At 37.0% G+C, this 12500-nt stretch overlaps 2 protein-coding genes across 3 annotated transcripts in view; both read left to right on the top strand.

The window, feature by feature from the left end:
- Window positions 1–523, top strand: part of LOC119581881 (stress response protein nst1-like) — a 6653-nt gene extending 6130 nt beyond the window's left edge. The window contains 1 exon segment of the mRNA XM_037930042.1: window positions 1–523. This exon segment is cut by the window's left edge and continues 1721 nt beyond it. The gene's annotated coding sequence lies outside the window, so the exon portion shown is untranslated.
- Window positions 1–8758, top strand: part of LOC119581890 (trafficking protein particle complex subunit 2-like) — a 15486-nt gene extending 6728 nt beyond the window's left edge. Inside the window, exons 2-5 of one of the 2 annotated variants that reach the window (XM_037930054.1) lie at window positions 7179–7284; window positions 7500–7618; window positions 7803–7917; window positions 8130–8756. In XM_037930054.1, the coding sequence (XP_037785982.1) occupies window positions 7189–7284; window positions 7500–7618; window positions 7803–7917; window positions 8130–8228 (429 nt within the window). In that variant the 5' untranslated portion in view covers window positions 7179–7188 and the 3' untranslated portion in view covers window positions 8229–8756. Of the gene's footprint in view, window positions 1–7178; window positions 7285–7499; window positions 7619–7802; window positions 7918–8129 lie in introns of both variants that reach the window. The other variant, XM_037930061.1, reaches the window with a different exon arrangement.
- The last annotated feature ends 3742 nt before the right edge of the window (window positions 8759–12500 follow it).

Raw genomic sequence — 12500 nt, forward strand, 5'->3', positions numbered from 1 at the left:
AATTGAGGCTATTAGTGCTCATGTAAGGTGATGGGTGATATCTTAAGAGGCTTCAATATCAAATAAGTCATTAAATTATTTAGTTACATTTACTTATTTATTCTGAAGGCGTTAAGTGTTCCTAGGAGTTTGGAGCGTTGCGTTATTTTGTTGTGTAAACCTCACGTACACTTGATGGATGTGTCATCCGGGAGTTTCAACAGTGGGAGTTGGCAATTGTGTCTTCTCCTTTGGTCATGTTTTGGTGCTGTGGAATCCCCACTTTTCCCTCTCCTTTTTATAATGGTTCTTTTTGTCTGCCAGGTTCTCCAGTTGTGAAGTGTTTCATATAGAATTCAGGTTAATTAAATTACTGATTTATATACACCAAATTTACACAGAAAAGCATGCATGCAAACATACACAGACACCCATGTAGTTATTCACACAAGCATAGCTGATGCACATGCATGCAGTGGCATATTCATAGTGGACAAACATGCACACTTTCAAAAAGTTAATAATCAAACAAAATTAAAAAAAAGAATAACAAGCACACTGGTATAAGAAAAAGTTTGTGTAATGTTCAAATCTTTTCTTTCTGAGTAGTGATGATTTTCTCTCTCTCTCTCTCTCTCTCTCTCTCTCTCTCTCTCTCTCTCTCTCTCTCTCTCTCTCTCTCTCTCTCTCTCTCTCTCTCTCTCTCTCTCTCTCTCTCTTTCTCTCTCTCTCTCTTTTTTGCAAGGTTACCATTTCTTACAGAAGCTATAGTAGAAGTTAGTGAACCCATGTGGTGTTGAGGCTGATTTTAATGTAATATCTTGGTATTATGTAACATTCCTTGTTTTGATAATTTATGGCTAAGTATGAGTGTGAATTCCATCATCATTATCATTTATTATTATTGTTTATGTTTTTTATTATATTTTTATCATTGTTATCATAATGGTGATAATTTATTATTATTATTATTATTATTATGATTATTATGATTATTATGATTATTATTATTATCATAATCATTTTTATAATTATTATTACTACTACTACATTATAACTACTACTAGTAATACAACTACTTCTACTACTACCACAACCACTTAGATTTTTTTAGTATTATTAATATTATTATTACTGTTATAACTACTACTGTTATTGTTATTGTTGTTGTTATTATTATTTATTATTATTATTATTATTATTATTATTATTATTATTATTATTAATTATTAATTATTAATTATTAATTATTATTATTGTTATTATTATTATATGTAATACTATTATTATTATTGATTATTAGCTGCTTTATATTATTGTGTTGCTTAATTTATTTTTTTATGATTGTGAAGAGGGAAAATAGTAGTAATATTAAAGATAATTATGAGGTGCAGCAAGTCTGGGAGATAATCATACTTGTAGCGAGTCTTAAGTCAGGGAATGATCATTTGCTTATCGTGACCGTTTGCTTGAATTTGTTGAACATATGTTGCCCACCTGTTAGTCTAGATTTTATGGGATTGTCATGATGGCTTGTGTCATAGATGCGAATGGCGGCAAGGACAAAGATCTGCTACGGTGATTGTCAGTGACTGAATCTCTATATGTTCTCTCTGTATGCATGATATTATTTGTCCACTTGTAGACATATCCACTTTTTTGTGTTTGTGTGTTCGACAAGTATTAAACAGATACATGTACACAGATTGACAAATGCCCACATGCAAGCACATGTGTACACACACACACATACACACAAACACACCACAACACACAACAATACAACACACATACACACCACACAAACACACCAACAAATACACACACACACACAAATACCACCACACTACCACACAACCAAAACACACACATCACAAAACACACACACACACAATCACACCACCAAATCACACACATACACACACAAACACACACACATACACACACACACACACAATACACACACACACACAAATACACACAAATACACATACACACACACACAAATACGCACACACACACACACATATACGCACACACACACACACAAACAACACACACACACACACACACAAACACACACACAATCACATTGTACAGACAAATCCATCCATCCATGGATATAGTAGATATACATGAGTCACATGAATTTACACAAAGAAATGAAGAGAAAGGTCGGATTGCTGTCCCTTGTATGAGAAAGTGTCTTGCAAGAATGTACAATTGAGTACCACAGGTATTAATTTCTTCACAGTTGCAGTGATACACTGCTTTATGATTGCATTTCTGATTATATAATGTGTCAATATTCTCCATGTACCATATTTTATGATAGATCTCTTGTAATCTTTTGCATATGTAAATGAAATGAACTTCTATATTTTTAATGAAAATGCTGCTTATTATTTATTTGTATGTATAAGATTTGCCTGAGTGTTTATGAACAATAAATTTTGTTTTCTGATTTGGAGTGGTCATATGTAAAATGATTTTTCCCCCCAGAAATTAAGATTATAAATTTTTTCTTGAAATGTAATTCATATGATATTTTTTAAGTATCTGTGAGTATTTATGCATGTATATGAGATATTAGTTTGATTTCAATAAACTGAATTGATTTTTTCTGGATAGGTAAGCTTGAAATGTATGTTTGTGAATGGGACCCAGGGAGTAGGGCACTTGATGAATGACGCCAAGAAATCCACATACTCAGAATTCGAATGATTTGTCCATTGTGTGAATGACAGTGAAAGTGCCTTCAGAATGATGGATGTGCTCTATCCAATTCTGTATCTGTTCACATTTTCTTTATTCTCCCTTTTATATATATGATATATAAACATGGGTGCTTCCTCTTCATTTAGAGTTGTATTTTTCCTCATGATAGTGGATGTGAACTCCTGTATGTTCGGAGATGTTTCCAGTTTTGATCCTCCTTTAAATAACTGTTTATCCAAACCTGTTGGAGATTGGCAGCATAGAATTTACTGACAGTGCCTCATCTTGAAAGCTCAGGAGAGTCACGTTCCTGCAGAATATCAAAATAACAGAGTTAGGTTTTATTAATAAAGCAGTGAAAATTTGTTTTGTTTCCATTTTCCTCATTTCTTATTTCCCAAAGCATTTTTTATCCTTTTCACTAAAAGTAGTGGAATGAAAAATTTTCATTCCACTTCCCGCCAGTTCTATGGTACTGGAATCGTAAGGAATAAAATTTCTGGAAAGACGTTCTACCAAGGATGCATGTTATGTTCCCATCGACACTAGGCACAGTAGAGATTAGGATTCCTTCAACCTGGCCTGCTAAATTAAGACAAATGCTAGAGTCTGTAAAGCTTTTGGTGCTTGTTCTGATAATCAATAGAGCTATGTAAATAAACTACTGATAAATGTATGTCATTTTTTCTTAAAATTATAGAACTGAACTTAGGTAAATAATATGCACTTTCAACATTTTATTAACATTTTGAGAAAGTAATTGTAGTTTTCAAAATTAGCAAAAGTTTTTTTTATTTCTTCAGCTGTTAATAATGAACACTTGGTCTCCAAGGTTGAGTTCTGTTAAAATTAACTGGTTGGAAGTTTCATAAATGTATTATAAGGAGGAGGATATATTAGAAACATTTTCTCAAATATTGGCATGCATTTTAATTTTTTTCTGCACTACAATTGAAACGAATAAAAAATGTAATGAAAAATGAATAATGATTATTGAATGTATAGTGAAGAATGTTTTAAATTCTTGGTGATGTTAATGTCAGAAAGCATCTTGATCTGAATTTTCTCACAATAGACCTAATTAATGAATACAATGAAAATGTGTGATTAATACAAGTGGAGGGGGGAGACAACTTTTATAAGAATTGCAATTCTAGAATTAATAACACTAAATTTCACAGTATGCCCCAAACAACCAAAGCAGACTTTGGTTAATGGTATTATCTTCTCCTTTGTTATTCCTTTCATTTTTATTTACAAGCCCCCCCCTCCCTAATTTCCTGCCTGTTGTTGCAGTGGCGAGGGGGTTCTTAGAAGATGGAAACTTAGGCCTAATTTCCAAGGTAGGCGATCACCCCTACCTTGGAAATCACCACTCGACTCGACTAATAATGCACGCTCTCCTCTTTTTCTACTTTTTTTTTCCTTCTTTTCTCCAGCATCATCTGTTATCCACACTCATTAAGGTGTGAGTGAAAAGATGAAAGGCTGAATTTGCGCCAGTCATGAATGGCCTAGTTTAGCCATGGGCACGGTGTTCCCCTATTTAGTTGTCTAGCCCATACCATGCAAGAGGACCCTGAGAGGTAGAACATTTTTCTCCCTAATATACTCCAGGTTCACCATGGCCAGTAATGAAGATTTTGTACCTTTATTAGGGCAATGAGGCTTGCCCCTTTATCAGCTGGCCCTACTGATTTTAATTCCCCCCAGTTCCCTGTCCCCAGGCTCTCCTTTTATCACAACTCTGAACACTACTACTACCCCCTCATCAGTGCCTACTGTCCATAGTACTACTTTACCCAACACCACTCCTTCCACAAGGCTCTGTCCTTTACAACCCCCCACCTCTGCAAATCATTTGCGTACTCTGTTTTGTCCAGTCAAATGGGGTTGATTTTTGGAGATCCCCTCTACAGCCTCTTAACTCTGAAAACGCTCTCCTCTCCAACCAAGCCCCCAAAAACATATAGGCAAAATTTCCTGCTCCAGGCGCTCAAATTGCTCTTGCCTTGTCACAGTTGCATCCAAATCCCAAGCTAAAGTATTATCTACTCTGACTTCACTGGCACACCCATTCATCCCCAACCTCATCCCCCCCTCAATACTTATACTAGAACTGTCTACAACAAAGATTAGTTAGACTGTGAAGAAGCCTTACTTGCCTGCCTATGATGCAGTATCAGTACAATGCTACACTATTCCCCCTAGAAGCCACTGCAAATCCTCCACCAATATTGCTCAGAAAACTTTCTGTAAACATGACCTTCCCCATGATGTTTATAGTAGTAGAGAGTTCCTCCCTGTCAGTGTTAGAATTGTTGGCATCTAGGCCACTCTGCCAAACACTGCCATTTCACAGCTCAGTGCCCTCTTATGTGCCCATCTTGATCATAATCAATTAAACTGCTCTGCACAATCATGCAATTGTCTGTATTCTATAGGGGCTGCCCTACCGACAAGTTTGAGTCTGAGATGGCAATTCTCAGATTGAAACTTGGCTTCATTGTGTGAGACCAGATGGGAAGCATGCTAACAAGGTTTTTCTTGTTTTCTACTCCAGTGTTGCCCTACACCCTGTCCCTCCCTCTCCATCTCTAGTTGTTTCTACATCCCCTCAAGTACCTCTTACCCATCCCTCTTCTAACCCCTCTCTGTCCCTTGACAAGTCAAATTATTCTGCCATTCTAAATTCAGACACCTCAGTCTCTACCACTATTGTACATCCAAATACTCCCATCTCTACTTTCTCACTTCCTACCTCTCCTTCTCCTCACCTGACTTATTGCATAAGACAAACTAAACATTCCACCCCCTCATCTCCTACTGCATCCTCTCCTACATCAGTCTCTTCCTCCACCCCTCAAACATCTGTCCCCTCTTCTCCCCTTATAAGAAAACCTTTGTTTCTCAGACCTCCACTTCAGAAACTCTTGAGGAAATCAAAACTTTGTAATCATGACCCAAGATAACATGCCTACACTTCTTCCATCTCCCAATCTCTCTGCTCCCTTTCCCTCTACACTCAAAGTGACTGGTGACATACATCCTCCTCCTACTCATGTTGCCCTTATGCCCCTTCCTCCCATCTCCCAGTATCTTCCATTCCCTCCTGCTTCATCAACTTTGATCTATTTACTATTTACTAACCCTCTTTGCCCCTTTCATAGTATACGAGTATTGACATATTGCACATTTAATTGTCAACATGGGAAGGAAGCAGAACATCATGATTGATTTTTGTAGAGCAGAAGGCCGTTGCTGACAACACTTTTCCCTGTTGTGATGGTTAAGAACTTTTCATATGGCATATTCACATGTTTTCTCAGAGGCACATTATGGGTAAAACCAAGTTCATTTTTTAAGAACTATATATTTTACTCAGTTATGTTAAAGCCACTCATTTGACTTTAAAACAAAAATACAATCATTAGACAGACTTTTACACAAAATTATCTGTTTTGGTTGTAGGATGCTAGTGACCCTTATCTGGCCATGACATATATCTTGATCTTTACAATATCTTGGCTGTAATTTTGATATATAGTGACATACTAACACACTCAAATATATGTATAAATTCAAAAAATAAAATTTATTAATAGAAAAAAATGCCAGAATGGCTGTTTTATAGAATAGTTTTGATTATATAATTGACAAAGATAAATTTATTATTATTTCATCTGCATCAGATCCTAATAAAAATAATCAGTGATGTATATATAGCCTTTGGTGTTCTAATAGCAGGAAGTTTTTTTTACCAAGTTATAGAAAGGAAAGGAATAAAGGGAAATTAAATAACTTGCTTTATTATGAAGTCATGGTAAAGTCTTTGTTCATTTCTGCACCAAGATTCTGTTTTGTTCAGCTTAACCATGACATATTTTGTCAAAACATGTATTGATAATAAATCAATCATCTATTTAGCTAACGGCTCATAGCCTCTGAAATCCAGATATGTGGAAAAGGATTATAAACAAAATTATAGCATTCAGAGGCAGAGCAATTGGTTTATGAGTATAAAAGGTTGTAATACAGTGTTGATTTAGGATGCAGGTTACTTTTAGTCTAATTAACAAATAAGGAAGATTTTAAAACAAATTCCCTTGAACAGCTTCGTCTGTTTTTTGTAGTGATTTATATACCTTTCGTAAGAACATTCAGTTCGGGAAAGATTAAAACATGAACTTGTATTTCATTATTTTTCTCTCATTAAAGGTAATTATTTGATTATAAGTATGAGACAATGAATAATTATGAATTTAGTATATTTGAATATTTTTTTTATTTTTTTATTCCATGGTTTAAAATATGTTTATTGTGTTTGTTAATTTCATGTTTGTATATATTTATATTTTATTTTATTTTAAAGCAATGCATTTCAGTGATATTGTGCATTAATGCATCTGAAACACTGTACCCTAATCACATGATATTTATATGATCACAAAAGTAATAATATATTTTTCTAAAACTTTCAGGTTTGCAGTAATGGCAGTCTCTGGTAATTACTACTTTGCCATTGTAGGGCATCATGATAACCCAATGTTTGAGATGGAGTTTGCCCCAGCCAACAAGGAACCAAAGGTTAGATATAGTGAATAACAAAAAATTGTGTGAAACATCAAGGCACTTATTTGTTAATACTTTGAAATATAAATACAGGAAATAGGTTCATTTAGTTTATGAATATCAGAAAAATTCCTTTTTGTTTTGGGAACACAAAATTGAACTTCAGCTCCTTAATGGTTATTGATATTTTTATATTTATTTTGCATATCTCTTTATTTTTCTGTTTACAGAAGGAAGACCACAGGCATCTGAATCAGTTCATTGCTCATGCAGCACTTGATCTGGTTGATGAAAGTATGTGGACTACTAGTAATATGTACCTGAAACTAGTGGACAAGTTCAATGAATGGTAAAAAGAAAAAGTGTTACTCTAGTTGATAATTATTAAGATGCCTCATTTTTACTTTATATTGATCCTCATCTGTTCTTTGCCATATTTACTAATAGCATTTAATGTCATTATTAATACAAGATAGTTCAGAGATTATGCATGATGGTTAATAAAATATGATGATTAATGACTGATATTGCAGGTATGTGTCAGCTTTTGTCACTGCAGGAAGAATAAGACTGATCTGCCTACATGATGTGAAGAATGATGATGGCATCAAGAATTTCTTCATGGAGATGTATGAAACATATATTAAGGTAAAGTATTGCAGGATTGTAAAGTACACTCATACATGTGTTGTAATCTAGTATTTCCACATTTTCATCTTGATTTTCTTTCCAATTTTAATGTACCTTCTTCATATACTGTATATGTTTTTCTTTTTATCATTCAGTGTTCACTTTTCTTTTTATTCTTTTTTAATCAGTCGGTATGATTTGTAATTTTGAAATAAAGATGTTTGTTTCAGCACTCCATGAATCCCTTCTACCAACCCAACAGTCCCATCAAGTCAGCAGCTTTTGAGAAGAAAGCACACTTTTATGGCAGGAAATATTTAACTGGCTGAGAAGATCATCAACTAAGGGAATTGTATTGATCACTCTGCCTGCTGCATTGACAGAAATTGAGGAAGATTTTTGGCTGTCCTTTTCAACCCTGGTAATTTTCCTTAGGGCTGTTAGGATACGATGTGAAAAGGAGTGCGTTTCAGTGATATCTTGTGTTAATGTTTCTGATATTCTTTGGATATGCTCTTTGATTTACTTACATATGTGAAGATTTATGGATGCCTTGTTTCAGGTGAAAGTTGATTATATAAAAGTAATCATGCAGACAGTCCTTTAGAGATGATTACAAAGCTTTAGAATCTTCTAATCACTGATCACAGAGTATAACTTTATTTATTCTTATAGACTTCATAGTATTACTGTTAAATGTATAATTAGCATTTTGTTAATTTTTTGACAAGCAAATACATATATTGGTAAATAAAGAATGTAACATTCTCTGTTTTCTTTTTAGAAATGTGTCAGATTTGTGAAAAATACAATAAGTTTTCAGCAAGGTTGATATATATATATATATATTATTATATATATATATATATATATATATATATATATATATATATATATATATATATATATATACTTATTTATTTGCTGTAATTTCAGTTCATTAGAAAGGATGGCAAGAGTTTGGACTTCAGATATTGTTGATTTGGTTACAAAATTGGTCAAATAATTCTCAGTGTCTTTTATTTGCTTGTTTAATTGTACATTGATGAAAAGATCTGATCAAGGCTCAGATATATCCAGTGTTTGATAAGATATTTATGTATTACAAAAATTGTCAATATTCTCATGTCTTTTATTCTTGTCGAATTACATGATAAAAATCTTGTACTCAGATATATTCCACTGTTTATAGATTTATTCGCATACATCCATTGTTTTTTTATGACAAGAGTCTACATTGAACATAATACTGTTCCAATTCTTCTATCTACTGTCTCTTCTCTATCTTCCATCATCATTGTTCTTCTTGGTCTATACATGCGTTCTCTTCTGTCTACCTCTCTCTCTCTCTCTCTCTCTCTCTCTCTCTCTCTCTCTCTCTCTCTCTCTCTCCTCTCTCTCTCTCTCTCTCTCTCTCTCTCTCTCTCTCTCTCTCTCTCTCTCTCTCTCTCTCTCTCCTCTCCTCCTCCTCCCCCCTACTCCTTTTCCACCTCTCACTCCTCATGCTCCCTCTCCCTCCCCCTCCCTCTCTCTCTCTCTTGCTCTCCCTCCCCCTCTCACACTCCCCCTCTCTCCCACTCACTCCCACCTCTTTTTCACTGTCTCTCCTTCTGTCTCTTACAATTTATTTAAGTCACATATGACTGGACATACATTTGTAAATAGCTAAAGGATGTAATTTAACAACATCCTACCTCAAAAAATTGCACAACAGAAAGCATGGTAATGTTTTAAATAATAAAACATTACTAAAACAAAGCAAATGGGTAACCATGTATTTATGAAAGAATTCATTGTAATGGGTGCAAAATGACTTGCAGTTAAAATTGTGGTCCCTACATAAACGCCTTTCTATGCAGAATTCTGCAGCTTACCCCCCTCAATCCCTTGCTCACTGTCTTGGGGGGAGGGGGGGGGGCTTAGAGAAAGGGACTTAGGCACACTGTAGGGGATCACCCCTGCCATGGACCTCAGCCCTCGCCTCAACTAATTTTACATGGTCTTTTCTTCTCCTTTCATTTTCCTTCTCTTCTTCATCCCCTTCTGTCCATGTATCCTATCCGTTAACTCAGTTTTACCCTTTTCGCCACAAAATTTTATCATAATGCTCCCTACTCCCTTAATAGAAGCAGACGGGGTATTCGTACTGCGATGCCAAAGGTAAAATTCTTAGACCGTCGCATGACGACCTAGTGCGAAAACATCTCCCAAGTATGTTTTCATTAATCTAGAATGAAAGTTAGAGGTTGGAAGGCGATCAGATACGACCCTAGTTCTAACCTCAACTCCTAACAACCTTTACCTTATGCTATACCCCATCAGCTCCCCCTCTCTACCTTTTTCCCTTTCATATTACCCTCTAGTACTGTACAAACTGTAACTTTGCCCTAATCATCAACTCATTCCTAACCATATCTCGACGATAATGTTGGTTCTCGCACATGGTCCAATATGGTTAGCACGAACTCGAATTCATGGGCGCCTATGATCCACGATTTTCTTCGGAGGACCACGACTCCATGTGCTTCTTATAGCACGCAGGTCAATTGCCTTTTGAACAGCGTGTAAAATATTGGGGCTAAATCGTTGTGAGGCGTCAGCAATCATGGGTGATCTCTCTCTCTCTCTCTCTCTCTCTCTCTCTCTCTCTCTCTCTCTCTCTCTCTCTTTCTCCCTCTTTCTCTCTCTCTCCTCCTCTCTCCTCTTCTCTCTCTCTCTCTCTCTCTCTTCTCTCTCTCTCTCCTCTCTCTCTCTCTCTCTCTTCTCTCTCTCTCCTCTCTCTTCTCTCTTCCTCTCTCCCTCTCTCTCTCTCTCTCTCTCTCTCTCCTCTCTCTCTCTCTCTCTCTCTCTCTCTCTCTCTCTCTCACCCCTCACTCTTTTTCTCTCTTCCCCCCTTTCTCTCTCTTTACCCCCCTCTCTTTCTCTCTCTTATCCCCCTCTCTCACTCTCTCTTTCCTCTCTCTCTCTTTCCCCCTTTTCACCCCCTCTCTATCTATCTATATATCTATCTATTTATCTATCCCTATCTCTCTTTCTTTTTCCTTTCTCTTTCCTCCTCCCACTCTTTGTCTTTCCCCTTCTCTCTCTTCTTTCCTCTCTCCCTCTCCTTTCCCCCACTCTCTCTCTCTCTCTCTCTCTCTCTCTCTCTCTCTCTCTCTCTCTCTCTCTCTCTCTCTCTCTCTCTCTCTCTGTAAGAGTCTATGAACCCTTAATACAATAGTTGTGACCCAAGTTGGCTGGTCATGATTTGCTCTTCATCTCGTTCTTGTGTGCATTGTCCTTATCTTCATGGCTACTCGTCCCTGTCGTCCTCTTCTTCCTTGTCCTTGGTATAATCCATCGTCCTCGATGTCCACATGTCAAGGTCTCGCACAGGTCCTCCTTGACTTCGGATTGATCTAGACTTCCTCGTAGTTCTTGTCCAGGCCTAACTCAGCGGCGTCCTCGTCCACACGTCCTCACAGATCTCGTCCAGGTCCTTCTCGGCTGCATGCTCGTCCACACGTCCTCGTAATCTTCGTCTGGATCTACGGGCGTCCGGGCAGGGGCGTCCTCTTTGGCATCTCAGGGCGGCTGATACCTGTGCTGACGAGCTCCTGGAGCTTGACTGGATCTGCGGGCATCTAGGCAGGCGGCACCCATTCACAGCATCCTAGGGCTACTGGTACCTGCGCTGGCAAGTTCCTGGTCCTTTACTGGATCTACGGGCGTCCCGGCAGGCGGCGCTGTTCCACATCATGGGGCGGCTTAATTCCTGTTCTGACGAACATCCTGGCCTGCAGGCTTCTGGCGATCTTCCGGTGACGTCCTTCCCACAGCTCCTAAGGTGACCGTTTCTGCAGCAGGGTCCTTCGGTGCCGTGTCGGTTATCATCGGTCCGACTGCTATATATAATCGGGGAACCAGGTCATACATGTAAGGGCCAAGGTAGTAAGAGAAAAAGAAAGACAGCAGAGAAGAGGGGGTGTTAAGTACCACTAGCCAGTTATCTATATAAATTTGCAGCTTTTAATGTTCGGATTTTACTTTATTTTCATCTTTTTGTGTGTGTTTTATTTCATAAAGATAAAGAAGAAAAGAGGAGAGGGAGACGTCAGTAGCAATCCGCATGGACCTGGCTTGAACTACCAACTGTCTCTGATAGATATGAGAGTAGATAAGGGAAACGACAACGGCAATCCGCTTGAACCAATCATCACACAGAGAAGAAACGTGTGTAAAATAAGAAATTGTACATCATGTACGAGTCACTCGTCACAACTGACAAAATCGCGGGCAAAAGAAATACATCATAGATCTTTATGCCTGCAACTACGACAGCAACAAACCCTATTAATGAAAAGGTTTCTTTTGCTCTGTGTGGATGAGTGAGAAAGTGTGTGTGTGTGGTCGACAGCGAGCGTGAATGAGAATGAAAGTGAGAGTGACCTCACACAGAAAATGTATGACAAACACAAAGATTACTGTTCAATATCACAAAACTGATGAATTAGCAATGCTATTAATACAATATTATTTCAACTACCACACTGAATTCAACACTTAATGAATGGTGACATGAAAAAATATTTGCAAGCTTTCTAGCAAGCAAATCTTCTCGG

This window comes from Penaeus monodon, chromosome 2 (genome assembly GCF_015228065.2).
Source record: "Penaeus monodon isolate SGIC_2016 chromosome 2, NSTDA_Pmon_1, whole genome shotgun sequence".
NCBI lineage: Eukaryota > Metazoa > Arthropoda > Malacostraca > Decapoda > Penaeidae > Penaeus > Penaeus monodon.